Source organism: Miniopterus natalensis, chromosome 8 (assembly GCF_054644295.1).
Source record: "Miniopterus natalensis isolate mMinNat1 chromosome 8, mMinNat1.hap1, whole genome shotgun sequence".
NCBI classification, from domain to species: Eukaryota; Metazoa; Chordata; class Mammalia; order Chiroptera; family Miniopteridae; genus Miniopterus; species Miniopterus natalensis.
In genome coordinates this window covers 5,000,881-5,017,539 of record NC_142088.1, presented here as the reverse complement: position 1 = coordinate 5,017,539, position 16,659 = coordinate 5,000,881, and the positions used below count along the sequence as shown (strand labels likewise).

At 42.2% G+C, this 16,659-nt stretch overlaps 1 protein-coding gene across 1 annotated transcript in view; it reads left to right on the top strand.

Annotated features, from left to right (window-relative positions):
- SP100 (SP100 nuclear body protein) overlaps positions 1-16,659 on the top strand; it is a 55,618-nt gene that overhangs the window by 6,033 nt on the left and 32,926 nt on the right. The window contains exons 2-7 of the mRNA XM_087819524.1: positions 8,194-8,353; positions 8,539-8,707; positions 11,150-11,230; positions 12,566-12,628; positions 15,634-15,783; positions 16,228-16,311. Of these exons, the coding sequence (XP_087675650.1) occupies positions 8,194-8,353; positions 8,539-8,707; positions 11,150-11,230; positions 12,566-12,628; positions 15,634-15,783; positions 16,228-16,311 (707 nt within the window). The remainder of the gene's footprint in view (positions 1-8,193; positions 8,354-8,538; positions 8,708-11,149; positions 11,231-12,565; positions 12,629-15,633; positions 15,784-16,227; positions 16,312-16,659) is intronic.

The following is a 16,659-nucleotide window of genomic DNA, read 5'->3' as shown; positions in this document are numbered from 1 at the left end:
GTTGGCTGAAGGTTTGTTGTATATGGCCTTTATTATGCTGAGGTATGATCCCTCTATTCCCACTTTGCTGAGAATTTTTATCAAAAATGGGTGCTGGATTTTGTTGAATGCCTTTTCTGCGTCTATTGATATGATCATATGACTTTTGTCCTTCATTTTGTTTATGTGATGTATCACATTTATTGATTTGCAAATATTATACCAGCCTTGCATCCCTGGAATAAATCCCACTTGGTCATGGTGTATTATCTCTTTAATGTATTGCTTGATCCAGTTTGTTAGTATTTTGTTGAGGATTTTAGCATCTGTGTTCATCAGGGATATTGGCCTATAATTTTCTTTTTTGTGGTGTCTTTATCTGGTTTTGGGATTAAGATGATGCTGGCCTCGTAAAAAGAGCTTGGGAGTATTCCCTCCTCTTGAATTTTCTGGAATAGTCTGAGGAGAATAGGTGTTAATTCTTCTTTGAATGTTTGGTAAAACTCGCCTGTAAATCCATCTGGTCCTGGACTTTTGTTTGCTGGGAGTTTTTGATTACTGCTTCAATTTCATTAGTTGTTATCGACCTATTCAGGTTTTCTGATTCTTCCTGGTTCAGCTTTGGAAGATTGTACTCTTCTAGGAATTTGTCCATCTCACCCAGGTTGTCCAGTTTGTTGGCATATAGTTGTTCATAGTATTTTCTTACAATCCTTTGTATTTCTGTTGGGTCAGTTGTTATCTTGCTTCTTTAATTTCTGATTTTATTTATTTGGGTCCTCACTCTTTGTTTATTCCTGAGTCTGGCTTGGTTTATCAATCTTATTTATCTTTTCAAAGAACCAGTTCTTGATTGCATTGATTTTTTTTGCTTTTTTTTTTTTTTTTTAGTCTCTATGTTGTTAAGTTCTGCTCTGATCTTTATTGTTTTCTTCCTTCTGCTTCCTCTGGCTTTTCTTGTTGTTCTCTTTCTAATTCTTTTAGTTGTTGTGTTAGGTGGTTTAGTAGAGCTTTTGCTTATTTTTTGAGGTATGCCTGTACTGCTATGAACTTTCAGGACCGAATGGACAGTTTCAGCACCCTGGGTTCAGTGGATTCAATTAAAAAAAAAAATTCCTGTGAGCACTTTGCCTGCACAGCCCCTAGAAGGGGTTTTAAGCTTTTCCTCCAGTTCCCAAACTGAGAGTCTTATTCTTGTATTGTTGTCCTGTGAGCTGTTCTCCCTGCCCCCTCAGGATTGTCCCCTGCGGCGGATATCTGGGGCTTCAGTGAGCTGAACCAGCCCCTTTCCTGTTGGGGGTGCCGCCTAGCCTAAGGGAGGGGTAGGTGTGCTCCGCCCCTCCCTTCCCAGCTCTGGTTGGCTGACCTCACGGGGTGCTCATTTCACTCTCCACAATGCAGACACAAATGCCAGCTTTCGCTGGTCTGTCTGCCCAATGCAAGCCAGGAAGGTGGACACCCATTCAGCAATCAAAATCTCAGAAACACACAAAGCAACACACACATTAGAGAACCTGCCCTGCGAGGTCCTGGTGCCCCCATGCCTCGGTACCAAGCAGGAGGGGTCACAAAGTCAACCTCATGCAAGTCCCCTGCACAGCTGATCCTCAGTAAAGCTGGGGCAGCTCCTTGCGAGCTCCCCCAGCTCCCCTCAGAGAAGGTCAAAAATCCCCAATTGGCCGCACCATCAGCTCCGGCAGCTGGGGACCTGAGCCACCCACTGGCAGCTCCAGTCCCTCTCTGGCAGCGGGAGGGCTCTCTTCCCCTTCCCCGCACCACACAGATCAAAGGCTTTCTGGGATCCTACACAATGCCCTACGGGAAGGCAGAGGGTCCCCGTATGTGGCTGCTCAGCACAGCCCTCCGGCCCCTTTCTATTCAGGAGCCACACACTGTGGGACAGCCTTTCCCAGGGTCAGCACCATTCGCCGCTTTGTTTCGCTAGGAAGGCTCGGCCCCCTCCACACAGGCACACTGTTCCCCTGGCTCCCTCTGCCCTCTGCGTGGGGCTCTCCTTCCCCTCTCCTCCGTTCAGGGTTCAAGATCCCTGCTTTTGGATGCCGGTCTGCACTCCCAAGGGGAGGGAACTTTGCAGCCTCTAGCCCTAGGGCCTCAGAGCCCAGCACAGGCTTCAGGGGGGACTCCCCCTTTCTATGCCCCCCTGTTACCAGACTATGATGTTTCTTCAGTGCTCCCTACTCACAATATATCCACTCAGATCTGTTTCTCTGGCTTTTCCAAGCTGGTTATGCAGTATTTTAGTGCTAAATCGAGTCCCTGGCTGGGAGCGAGGGCGCTCTGCTGCTTGTCACAGTGCCACCGTCTTCCCTCCTCCTTAGTCATCAGTTTTGATTTGCTCTTTGAACGTGTTTGGAAGGAGCTTTGAAAAGTCAGTGTGTAGATTGGGGAGCTCCTCCTTTGTCCTGTTGTTTATGCTGATCTTATCACATGTGGTTAGAAATGTTTTCCTTAAGATTTTTTTTCATTTGAGAGTTTTTGTTATTTCTTTTGCGGCCTAATGCCTGTCATTTTTGAGGCTTCCTCGTGTTTGAAAGGCGATATGATGCAGTGATTAATACTGTGCTATCTACTGCCGGTCAGGAAGGAGGGAAGGTGGGGGTAGGTCGGAAGATCGGGGGCGGGGTGTTCTGAACCGCAGCTCTGCCTCTACATAGCTGCAAAATATTTACCTTCAACATTTTAAAGATCTTTTTATAGATTGTAACGTCTGCCATACAGGCTGGTAGAGTGTACATTTTATCAGTATGAAATAAACTGCATTCTTTGTCATACTTTTCAGCCTAAATTCTATTTGTTTCTGATATTAATTTTGCTACAGAGCACTCTTAACTTTGCATTTGCTTAGTGTGCCTTTTTCAATCTTTTTACTTTCAATCTTTTTGAGCTGTTTGATTTTTTATTTGTCCCTTATAAATTGAACATGTATAGCTAACATGTTTCCTGTCCAATATACGTATTTCTATATTTTATATCAGTTTATTCCTTTAACATTTATTTCTCTCCTGGAAATTCCACTGTTAGAATGTTGAAACATTAAATTATACAGTATATCTTAAATTTTTTATATTTTCATTATTTTTTTTTCCTTGCCTTTCAGAAAGAAATGTGGCTAGCTTTTCTTCAAATGAGTATTCAGCTAACAGGCCTACCTTTAGTCTTTAATATTTTAATGAGGTATACTTGACATACTATAAAATTCACCTGTTTTAAGGGTACGATTCAATGACTTTTAGTAAATGTATCGAGTTCTGCAACCATCACACAATCCAAGTTTAAAACATTTCCACTACCCCATAAAGTTCGCTCATGGCAATTTGTAGTCAATCCTTAGCCTATCCCCCAGCCCCGCGGAACCATTAGCTCCCTTTATTTTTAGATTTCCTTTTTCTGGGAAGTTCATATAGATGGAAGCACATATTATGTGTCTTTTGCATCTGGCTCCTCTTACTGAGAATGCTATTTCTGAGGTTCATTCATGCTGTAGCAGGAATCAGTATCTCATTCCTTTTTATTGCTAAATAGTGCTCCGTCATATGAATCTTACCACATTTTACTTACCTGTCCAGCTATCAATGGGCATCTGGATTTTGGGCTATTATGAAAAATGCTGCCATGGGTATTCGCATGCTCGTCTTTGTGTGGACATACGTGTTTATTTCTAGGTAGATACCTAGGAGGGAAACCATTGGGTCATATGTTAACATGATGGTTAACTCTTCAAGAAATTATCTTACAGTGTTTTCAAAGGACCATGTTCTATTCCCATCAGCACGTATAAAGGTTCCAGTTGTCCCACAATCTTGCTAGCACTTGTTACTTTGTAGTCAACCCAGTGGGTATGCTTTGATGTCTCATTTTTTATTTTTTATTTGCTTTTTCCCTAATTAATAATGTTAAGCATCTTTCCATGTGCTAATACCCTTTACATGTCTTTCGGAGAAATTTCTATTAAAAGTATTTGCCTATTTTTTCACTGGGTTGTTAGTCTAGTTATTGAGTTGTAAGAATTATTTACATACCTGTAAACAAGTTGTTCATTAGAAATATGATTGGCTAATATTTTCTCTCAGGCTGGGGCTAGTCTTTTATTTTCTTTATGGTGTCCTTTGAGGCGAAGAAGATTTAAATTTTGTTAATTTCCAATTTATCAATGTATGCTTTCATGGATCATGCTTTTGGTGGTGTGGCTACCTTGTTGTCTAACCTAAAGTCACAACGATTTTGTCCTATATATTCTTTGAAAGCTCTTATCATTTTCACTCTTACACAGGATGCTAATAAGTGAAAGCAAGGGACCCTTGATTACAAATCAAGAATTTCAAAACTGTGCAATCAGCATTAGAGCAAACACGGGGCCTTGTGTGACCACGTGGACGCATGCCAGTGCACTGGCCCTGCTCTCACAGGGCTGCAGTCTATTTTGAGTTGATTTTGGTATTTGCTGTGAAGTATAGGTGTACATTAATATTTTTACATGTGGATATCCAAATATCTTATCACCACTTGTTGAAAGACTATCTTTTCCCTAGTGAATTGACTTGGCACTTTTATTAAACATCCATAGACCAATAACATAACAGTTTATTTCTTCACTCTCAATTCTGTTCCATTGATTCATATATCTATTTTTATGCCAGTATTATACTATATCAATTACTGTGGCTTTATAGTAAGTGTTGAAATCAGAAAGTATAAGACTTGCATTCCATTTGTTAAATTTATTCCTAAATATTATATTATTTTTTCTACCTTTATTTTTTAATTAGAAAATCAACTTTTAAATTTCCCGATTAATGGCTTTATAGAAATAATATTATAAGCTACAGGGGTACAACATATATTTATTCTAAAGTGTTGTTACTTTGGCCCTATTATTTCTATTTCCTCTGATGTTACCAAACACGATACAAGGATAGGAGGGGACCTGGGTGAAATCCTGACTCTTCTCTAAGCCAATGTTAGCAGCCTGGGTGCAGCATTCAACCCCTTTCCCAACATTTGTTCCAAACTTTACACACAAATAAAAGACTTCTATTACTTTGATTTGTATAGAATAGAATCATAACATATTAATATGAAATTAATGTGTTTCATTCATCAGTAAAACTATGCCCTTCCATTTAAATACTAGAAGTAAATAACTATGTATCCAGCAGAATGGATTTACCATAATTTACTCAACCATTTAGCTTAATGAACCACCAGACTGTTTTCAGGTTTGGGAGATCAGTGTTATGTAGTTATTGTTATATTTTGCTATTAAAAAAAACAATTCTTCAATAAAAACTTTTGTACTTATGGGCATCTAACCAATAAATATTAATTATCACCTTGTGTGTAACAGGTACTCAAAAAAAAAAAAAATCAAGGGACAAAACAGACACAATCCCTGTGCATATAGCTTATATATTTTTGAGAGAAGATATATAAGTAATTAATTTAGTATATTAGGGAGTAGCAAAAATAGAGCTAGATTAGGGGCTTGGGAGCATAAGGGTAGGGTGGAGTTTAATATTGTTAAGATGTCAATTCTCACCAAATTTATCTATAGTTTCAAAATGCAAAACTTTATAAAAGTTTTGGAGCTTTTCTTGTAAAAAGTGACAAACTGATTTTAAGAGAGAGAGTGCCAGGTGGATACTGGAAATATCTGGGGGAACACTTTGTAAAGTATATGATAGTCTTACCACTATGATGTACACCTGAAACCAATACAAAATAATATTCTTTTGAAAAACAGTGCTCTCAATAAACACCTGTTGAATGAAAAAAATAAATAAATAAATAAAAATAATAATTAAAGAGATGTGGAAAACCAAAAGACTTTGAAAAACCCAAAATAATCTTTCCCCAATTGATTTCAAGGCTTTCTATAACCTATAGTATCTAAGCCAATGTGCTATTGGCATACAGATAGACAAACAGATCAATGGCACAGAAGAGAAATCCCATAAATATACTGATGCTTATATGCAAATGGCTACTTTGGGTAGGCAAAGATTTCTTAGTGCACTAACGGTATTAACTGCAAAAGAAATAGATTTGGCTTCATCAGAAAAATTTCTTCTCGCCTGGCCAGGCGTGGCTCAGTGGTTGAGTGTTGACCTGGGATCCGGGTGATCAGGGTTCGATTCCCTGACAGGGCACATGCCCGGGTTGCGGGCTCGATCGATGACTCTCTCATTGTTGATGTTTCTGTCTCTCTCTCTCCCTCCCCATTCCTCTCTCTGAAATCAATAAAGACATCTTTAAAAAAAAAAAAAAAATTCTTCTCATCAAAAGACATAGTTAAGAAAATGAAAGGCAAACTGGGAGGAAATGTTTCCAATACTTAAATCAAACAAAACACTTCTTTCCACCATAGATAACAAACCCCTACACATGACTACATAGTAAAAGACAATGCAATAATCTAAATGGGCCAAAGACTTGAACAGACGCTTCACCAAAGACGATACATGAATTGCCAAGGAGCGTATGAAGATGCGATCAGCGTAATCGGTCGTTAAAGAAGCACACACTGACGCTGTCTGCCAGGCGCACCGCACCTTAGAAAGGCCGCAGCAAGGAAGGCTGCGTCTCACGGGCCCTGAGGCCGATTTGGCAGACACTGTAACAGTCAAACGTGTTCCCGCACAACGCCCAGCACTCCAGCCTTAGCTTTCCCCAAGAAAAATGAAGACACCCCCCATAAAAGGCAGCAGCAGCTTTATTGACGCTAGTCCCAAACTGCAATCAACCCAAATGTTCATCGGCGGGAAAATGAATAAGCGGATTGTGGTGGAAACCCCCGGGGGGCCCCCGCACGGTGGAAAGCGACAGCTGGTGACCGTCACCGCATGGGCGACGAGCAGAAGTGAGCCGCTAGGCCTGGGTGACTGCCACTCCAGCGTGACCCCGGAGCAGCGGCAGTGTGTGCCTCGGGCCTGCCCGGCCCCAGGCGTCGGCCTGCGGGTTGCGGGGCACAGGGTGCGCTTGCTCCGCTCTGCATTTGCCAAGTGGCACGTCAGTGGTAAGCAGGGTGCTCCCTGCCCACCTGCCCGCCTTCGAGGTGTCACAGGGCGCGTAGCTGCTCCCTGACCACTGAGCATCCCCCCACACCAGCAGTTACTGTCCTCTCACTCACCACGTTTTGGCCTACAGATTTTGGTTGAAATCTTTCATCTACTCATTTTCTCCGCCATTCCCTCTGTCCCTGTAAACCCAGCCCCTTTATTGTCATCTTAGTGGGATTCTCAATGAAAGAGAAGACAAATGCTTGTCTTCAATCTCCCATCCTTAACCAGAAACGTTTGCCCGCAGGAATTTGATACAATAATGTGACGTTATTATTTCCTGATGCGTATGTGTGTATTAGGTACTGGAAAGTGCCAATAATTCTTCTCTGGTTTGACACACACACAAAATGTTATGAGTCTTCATAACATTTAGGAATACAAGATGTTGATTAAAATATTATTATCATAGTAATAAAATAATTAACTAATAACCAGAGTTACAGACTCAGGTTTACAATTACTTTCACCAGAAACAATAGTGATTTCTGAAGTTCAGAAAAGGATTCACCATATATAACAAAGTAGAGAAAGAATTATATTAACACAAAGCAGGAGTCCCAGAAGAAATGAGGATATTCTTGTGACATACTCAATTTATACTACATCATATCATTATCAAACCACATCTTTTCACTTATGAACTAGTTTTATAATGCGGAGTGGTATTTCTCCTAGCTGCCATTGGTCAGAGAGGGGACACCTTGTTTTTATCTCTGAGATTTATTTTCCGTTAGTTGTTAATTAAGATGCATGTTCAAGGTTAGATTCTATTGTTATTCCATTCTTTTTTACTTCTGTAGATGACCTGTTTACTCCATCTCAATTTTGTACAAATTTTTAAAATGTTAATTAAAAAAATTCCAGATATGTGATGATATCTTTACAATGGCTTTGACCAGGACAGACTGGACTGGACTGCTCAGCTCTGTGTTTAAGTCTTTCTTAACCTCCACACTGTCTTCCTTTAAACCTTCGTTTATTGCTTTAATTCCATTTACTTTCTTCTCTACTCAGGACCAATTACTTTACGTATGTTGGTTCTTCACAGCCTATCCTTCATTTATAAAATCTTACAGCCTCCACAAGCATCTTCGAATCTTGGTGACCATTGTCACATGATATCCTTTCTCCCTAGGATGCCTGCAGACCAGAGCATAGATGACACGTTTATCCGTGACATTTTATTAAATCACTTCAGAAGACATAAGGTCGAGATTTCAAAAGCAATAAAAAAGGAATTTCCTTTCCTTGAGGTTCTTCGTGACCGTGACTTCATCACCAATAGAATGTATGAAGTAAGTGAAGTTTATTATGTTACAGTCACTTAGTAGCCATACAAATACGTAGAAATTCTAAAACTTTACACGTGAAAGTACCTGTGAAGGAAAATTGTAACACATTAACAACAAAATCACTTCCTAGGGCTCTCCTGTAACTTGGAAGTCTGTGTTTATATTTTCTCCATTTATTGTTTTTTAAGGATTGTCAAGAATCTTGTAGAAACCTGGTCCCTGTGCAGAGAGTAGTGTACAATGTTCTCAGTCAACTGGAGAAGACATTTCAGCTGCCACTTCTGGACGCATTGTTCAGCGAGGCCAACAAACAGGAATACCCTGACTTAAATAACATTTATAAAGGCTTTGAAAATGGTAATTAGATTTATTACCTACCTCTTGATGACCTTTTTTTTGACAAGTATATATTTAGCTCCTACCATGTGCCACACACGGTGCTGGGCAGTGGGGATGTAGCGGTTAAGAAAGCAGATGTATCATGATCCTCCTCAAGGCCTATGGTATAATAGCTACTGTACAAACCCGACTTGCATTCTGCTTAACTAGGCATTTAGAGTCACAAGACAACCAGAGCCACAGTGGCATCAGATTTACTTAGAAGGACAAATGACAGGAAACACAATATCCAAACAGGGCAGCATCAGTTTGGGCTCTTCTGTGGGACCCCTTGCAGCTGTCCACACAGCAGTCCACCAAGTTGACTACTACCTACTTCAAGTAACAGCTTAGCTGTGAGCTCCACCCTGATTTAGCCACACCATGCCCATGGGAGTTAATGTCCCATGTAACAATTCTGTAGTCATAACTTTCAAGAATCTCACAAAGGTCAGGTGAGTTACAAGAGTCAACAGATTGAAAGAAGATCATAAATGGCTTATAGTTCATATATAGTCCCTCCTAGTACGCACACAATTTATCTACCTACAGTCACAGGTCATTTTTGCCCCTAAGCTCAGTGTTGGCCTACTCACACAGAAGAGAGGCCACCTTTATCAGGTATCCAGAGTAATGAGCAAGAAAATTAACCCAAAGTCAAATTTGCTTAAAGAACGAGAAATGGTTTTATTAATTTCTCAACAAGGAGTGAAACACACATTAATTATAGAATCACAAAACCTAGTGCTCTGCCAGGGACTACTTCTGATGCTATATAAAAGTACAGGTATGACTCTCAAATTTATTCTGAGAAGGCATAATTTATACTTTCTAATGGTACCCAGTTAAGAGAATGCTCTACTGTATCTAGATAGATGATAGATGATAGATAGATAGATAGATAGATAGATAGATAGATAGATAGATAGATAGATAGATGATAGATAGATAGATAGATAGATAGATAGATAGATGATAGATGATAGATAGATAGATAGATAGATAGATAGATAGATAGATAGATGATAGATAGATAGATAGATAGATAGATGGATGATAGATGGATGATAGATGGATGATAGATGGATGATAGATAGATAGATAGATAGATGATAGATAGATGATAGATAGATAGATAGATAGATAGATAGATAGATAGATAGATAGATAGATAGATAGATGGATGATAGATGGATGATAGATGGATGATAGATGGATGATAGATGGATGATAGATGGATGATAGATGGATGATAGATAGATAGATGATAGATAGATGATAGGTGATAGATAGATAGATAGATAGATAGATAGATAGATAGATAGATAGATGATAGATAATAGATAATTTACTTGCCTAAGTGAACCTTTTATTCTAATGGAGTCTCAGTGTGGAGTTCTCCAGATAAGAGACAGAGATATTAGAAGAAAAATGGCCACCTGTCCTGAAGAGAGTGGATGCTGTGGGATCAGACATAGAGTGTGAAAAAGACTACTGTGTCTTTGAAAGAAAGACAAATTTAATTTGGCTCAACCAGAGCGTGAGAAGCAGACTGTGGGAGCTAATTCAAGAGAAATAAGTTTGACGGTGATTTTGCAAAGTTTAGTATAGAAAGCTAAGCAATTTGAAGTTTATAGATAGGCAATAAAGAGATACTACCAGGTTTATAAGCAAGGAAAAAATGCAAAGCACGTATGAAGCATGTGGCTTATTGACTTGTGTCAATAATAATCTTACTTATGGAGAACAAAGTTGTTTCTCCAGCAAGTCATTTAGTCAGAAAAGGAAAAAAGGAAGAAGTCAAATACCTAGTCACAAATTTCAAGGCAACATCATATTTGTATCCAGGATGTCCCAAAACATGGGTAAGAGGCAATGGCAGGTACCTTTACTACCTGCATTGTAGGGGCTCTGATCCTCTCCATGGACTGTGCGGACTTCCCTCCCCAGGGCCTCCCTTGCCCTTCCCTGACCCAATTAAGTCCAACCCTTCTCTTCTCCAAGGCCATCTTTAAAGCTGTTGGGCTTTTCCTTTTATACACACGGATCTCTCTAGGATCCTAGTCCTTCTACTGAGGTATCCCCTCTGTTTCTTCATTACAGTGGGAACAGTTCAGAAAACAAATTTCACTTCCAGTATTTATTTTCATATTTTCTTTCCCAACCATACGATACCTTTTTACATGAGTAACAGGCTCACTATATTGTCACAATTTCTTTTTCCTGATATTCAAGGGGCTCCTTTGTTGGGGGTCCTCTATTCTATCGCAGGGATGATGGGGAACTTTACCATGAGGATAGGAACCCAATGAGCTCTGAGTGACCCAAGGACTGGAAACTCCTAAATGTGTAAATTTAAGATGATGTCCCTGGTCTCTGATGGGAATATCTAAGTACCTTCTTCTCTCTCCATCTTCTCAGCGGTCCATGAAGCACTTTGTCAACAAGACAGTGATGAAGAGAGTGTGGAGAACCCTAACACCCAACTAAGCCTTGAACAAGGTGATTGCAACCAGATAAAAATCAATTCTGATCTGCTAAGAGGAAAGGAGAAGGGGAGGTGGGCCCTGAGTCCTCAGTGGAGTTTGGGGATCAGGAAAGAACTGTTGAGGAGCATGGAGAGGGCAGGGAGGGCTGTTCACCTGAGAGTCTGACCAGGGGCTGATCCTGAAGGAGGAGCTGTGAGAAGAGACCATAAACCCAATAACCAAGACAGAGAAACGGGAACCCAGTGTGTCAGGAAACCAGATTTAAAGAGAATGCTGACAGGGAAGTAACTGTGATTTAGAGAGACCCCCGTAGGAGAAGATCAGTGTGAAGCTGTGAAGGGCTGAGAACTGTGGGTCCAGGTCATCGTCACAGAGCAGACCCCTAATGACGGCCGATTGAGGAATGGCTTTAATTGTCAGGGGTGCTGTTCAAGAGCAGAAACCTTCAAGGAGATGGGCAGTCCTGTAGGCGGAGAGGAGGGGAAGTGACAAGGTGTTGAGAAAGGGATGTGGGTATTTTGAGAGAGAGGAAGAAAGAGGAAATGAAAAACAGGAGAAGGGGGTAAAGGGCACAAAAAATAATCATATTAAGAGCTCACTTATTGACTGTTTGCTCTCACAGTCGTGGGCTTAGTGCTCACAGCTGCCCTTGGGAGGAAGTATCACTCTCTGTCTATTTGCAGAGAAGGAGACTGAAATATTGAGAGACCATGTATGTAGCTGGCCTGGGGGTCAAATGAGCAAGATGACCCCAGGCATTCTGAACCCACAGCTAGTATTCTTAACCCTCTACACACCCAGATAATCTCATGGAAAAGACAGAAGCATGAAACAAAAATAGGGAAACATATGCAGAGAGAAAGAAACAGAAAGAAGAATACCAGGAGCTGGAGGAGGTGCAGGGGAATCAGGCACTGACCCTCGTAAAAGGCCAACGAGACAGAGAAACAGACATTCAGAGGGAGAGCGCGGTGTGAAGGGGGTGGGATGAGGCACCAGGACTTTGTAGGAACTATGGCAAGGCCACCAGTCAGGGGCAGCTCCGGAGACAAAAACAGGTTCACTATGGCCATGGGTGACATGAAAAGCCATTGCCAGTTACCAGAGGTGCTCATGGGAAACACTCAGTGAGATGGACCGGCTAATGCCCTCTCAGCCCAAAGAGGGACTTGGGTCTGACTGCAAGAGTCAGGTGGAATCCTCCAGGCCCAGATGGCCTCTGTATTGATACCTGGGGGTGGGGGGTCCTCAAGTCCTACTTTATAAAGATTAAAAGGGAATTAAGGGAGAATGGGATTTCTGAAATAAACTTCAATTTATGAAATAAACTTCTCATTTCTTCTCCCAGGAACTAGTGGAAGCTCATATCAGTGCCTGACCTGGATCCACCCACATCCCTCAGATTGCAATGGTCTGTTCCTGTTGACTGTTCTGTGATCCTTGGTTGCTCTTGTCCCATTTGGGCCGGTGCTGTGGTGGGAGGGCAGCTTCTTTTCAGTACTGATTGCCCAGAATAGTTGTCTTTGCATCTGCAGTTTCTCTAAGGATTTAAATAACAGAGTCTTCATTTACCTGGTTGCCTGGGAGGGTTGCTCCCTTCACATTCCTTAAATGCACTTGCTGCCAGCTCCTAACAGCCTGGGCCAGGATCTATCGCCCATGCACCTGGCTTCATGATTTTCTGCCTCTGTCTTGCTTGCATCTGGCAACAGCCTTGCTTTGACATCACATCCTGCAGTGGCCAGCACTGCAGTGAGGGTGGTGAGGTAAGGGTGATGAGTGTGTTCCTCCTGGATCAGGGTCTCTCCACTACTGGGTCCCTCACACAGGGCCATGGACACCATGCGCCTCCTGTGCCAACCCTCTCCCATCATCTCCGAGCTGCTGGCCTGAAACTGCCCGCGAAGCACCTGACCAGCTTCCAGAAAAACACTTTAGTACTTTAGCAACCAATACCCACTGTTTACAACTCTTGACCTTCCCTTAATCTATAACACTCTTACTAATGTTATTAAATCAAAGTATTATAAATTTAAGATATTGATCAGGAAGAGTTAATTTTCTGATCAGTCACGATATCCCTTATAGTAATACAGACAATGTTTTATTTAATCTTCTCAAACATTTAAGATGATGATGTATGGCCCTCGCTGGTGTGGCTCAGTTGGTTGGAGCATTGTCCTATACACAGAAAGGTCAAGAGTTCAATTCCCGGTCAGGGCACTTACCGAGGTTTCGGGTTGCATCCCCGGTTGGGGCATACATGGGAGGCAACCAATTGATGTTTCTCTCTCACATGGATGTTTCTCTCTCTCTCTCCCTTCCTCTTTCTAAAATCAATTACCATGTCCTCAGATGAAGATTAAAAAAATAATAAAGTGATCATGTATCATCCACGTTTTTCAGAGGACAGAGAATCAGCTGAGACTTTGGCTATTGGTGCAAGTTCAGCCACTGAGACTAGGGATTGACCTCTGGCTTAACCCCTAGAGCAGGAGGTCTGGTGACCCACAGCTGGCTTCAAATTCTGCCCTGTGACTTTGAGGAAGTGACTTCCCCTCTTTGTCTCTCAGTTTCATCTATAGCATGGAGGTGATAATAGTACCTACTTCACAGGGTGATGGATTTTTAAAAAGTGATGTCATGTAAAGCACTCACAGTCATGCCTGGTACTTCGCCAGGGTTCCATGCATTTGCTAATATCACTATGTTTAAAAATCATTATTATTCGTATCTGGGCCAGAGTCTAAGCTTTTAACCACTATGTTAAACTGTGGGCTATTTGGAAAAGCAATGATAAGAGCAATACCAACCTCAGGCCTAGGTAAATAAGTTGAGGACCTCAGAGCACCCCAGAGCACACTAGTCTATAATAAGTTTCATGGGTTTGTCGCATGACTCTCCTCGGGAAATGAGTGATGTGGAAGAGATTTGGGGAACTTCCTGCACCATGGAAGGTGTTATCATGTAGCTTCCTGTGGGATGTGCTATTGAAAAGGTGCTCTAAATTAGTAATACATTTTTATAAAAAAACTTTCAGAGTGATTTTTGAAAGCAGAGTTATATTTTTAGCAAATCACATTTACTCAAAAAGTTGAATTTTAAAATCTTTTTTTAAAGTATCTTTATTGATCTCAGAGAGAGGAGAGGAGAGGGAGAGAGAGAGACAGAAACATCAATGATTAGAGAGTCATTGATCAAGCCCACAACCCGGGCACGTGCCCTGACTGGGAATCAAACCCCAATCGCCCGGATCCCAGGTTGACGCTCAACCGCTGAGCCACGCCCGGCAGGGCTAAAATATCTTTTAAAAATGTATGAATCCATATTAGCCATGTACCTACCAGTGCAGTTGGTGGGAACAGAAAGAGGTGAGAGGAAGGAATTGTAACAAGTAACGAGCAGAGAGGGGATTCAGAGTGTGTGTGTGTGTGTGTGTGTGTGTGTGTGTGTGTAAGGCAATAGTGTTATAACTCACAATGTGGCCTTAGAGCAACCCTGCTTGGAAATGAAATTTCAGAGTATCTCAGTGATGGGGAACAAGGTATATAAAGAAATTTTAACCTACAACCTAAATGATGCACAACAAGCAGGAGTGGGTGACTGTGACAGGCACAGGCAAGCTAAGGGCTGTGTGTCATCCCCACCACCCCAAGAGGAGGCTCTAAGGAACTGTGGATGTGGCATAAAAATGCACCAGGGTTCATATTCTATATTAAAATTAGGGGAATTATTTTTAAATCATACTTTACATAAATTACTTTCCTTTGAAAATAGCACTAAGTGAAAAACTCTAAGCTGCACTGTAAAAATATTTATCCATTCATACACTACTGAGGTTGGTGGGAACAGAGTGGCATGGGCCGATGGAGGCTCACCATGGGAAGGGGTGCGCTGGTCCTGGGTGGTGTACCCCGGGATTCATTCCTTGTCATTTCCTGCTCTGCTCTGCCCTCTCTCTTCGGCCACAGGCCCCTGCAGTCTTGCTTGTCACCTCCCCTGCTGCTGCTTCCTGCTGGGTTCCTAGGCTGGGAGACAGAGCAAGAGAGTGGCGAGTGGGAGCAAGGGAAAGACCGCGCGTTTCCCCACCCCTGCCATGGGCAGCAATTCTGGCAGCAGCTGCATCTCCCATGACTCCACCTCCCACCAGGCAGGTCAGCCATGGTCCAGCTTCCACCTACCCTGTGGCCCTGGCTCCTGGGCTCCCCCTTGGTTCCGCCCCCTTAGCTTTCTGTTGACTGTTCTTCAGGCTGTGGCCTTCCTGCATTTGGACTTCTCAGCTCTTCCATCAGCTGCATAACTAATGCCCTGGGTTAAATTCCCTCTGCTCTAAAGCTGAGAGCTTTGTATTTTCCTGTTAGACCCTGATTGATGCAGGGAACGAATAAAATATCTATGAAACAAAATGTGGTCTAGGTACAGCCACAGCTGAAAATAGACCCTCAGAGGACCGCCGTGAAACAGAACAGACAAATGTGAAGAGAAAAGGTACGACCTGTAACAACAAAGATGCACCAGGAGGCCAACAAGCAAACGAACAACGTGCCCAAGAGTCTGAGCCCGCAGGTAAGAATGAGTGGCTGGCTTGATGAGTGTGGAGGGGCCGAGGGGTACTTGCTGGCGGCACAGAATGAAGTAAGGCGTGACTCATGGAGGTATCTATTAACAAAAAGAGGGCAACCACACAGATACACAGAGCGCAGTAATGGAGCCTGATATGTTGATAGGAGAAACCTGGAGAAAGAGAGAGACGCTAAGAGGCAAAGGGTGAAGAGCTGCAGAGCCTCTCTGGGGAAGAGAGACAGAAACAAACATTAAAATGAGTCAGGAAGAGATTGCCTGTGGAATCAATGAGGCACAAACACTTCCATTGAGTGAAGGTGACCATATGTGCTGTCAGGCTCTAAGTAGGAACAGGAGAAGGAAAGAGAAGCCGATGAGGCTCAACAGAATGGTCATAGGCAGAGCAAGGCTCTGTGGGACCTCAGCTGTCATGTTTTTTTATTTCAGAGTCCTGCAAACAAGTACCCATCCAAGGAAATTATGAAAATGCAAAAACCGAGGCACCCAGCCCATTGCCCTCCGATGACGAAAGTAAGTATTACCCACCTTACCAATGATCTAAGTATATCTTTGTTTTTCTACAAGAGAGGAGCTTTCCTTTGTTTCCCCATAGTAACTTCTCCCCCACCCACCTAAATACCACCCAAGACACACAGCCTTGTGCACAGCCTCTGGCTGCTTTTAACAGGTGAGAGAGGCCAGGGAGGAAGAGAGCTAAGCTCTTCCACAGAGGACTTTCCCTGGGGGAGAACGCAGAGAGACTGTGGAGAAGGTGGACTGGGAACACCAAGCCACAGTGTACAAAAGTGAGGTAGAGTTCACATACCCTGACATGGAATCTAAACAGTGCCATGTTGTGGAGCTGGTGAAAACAAAGTA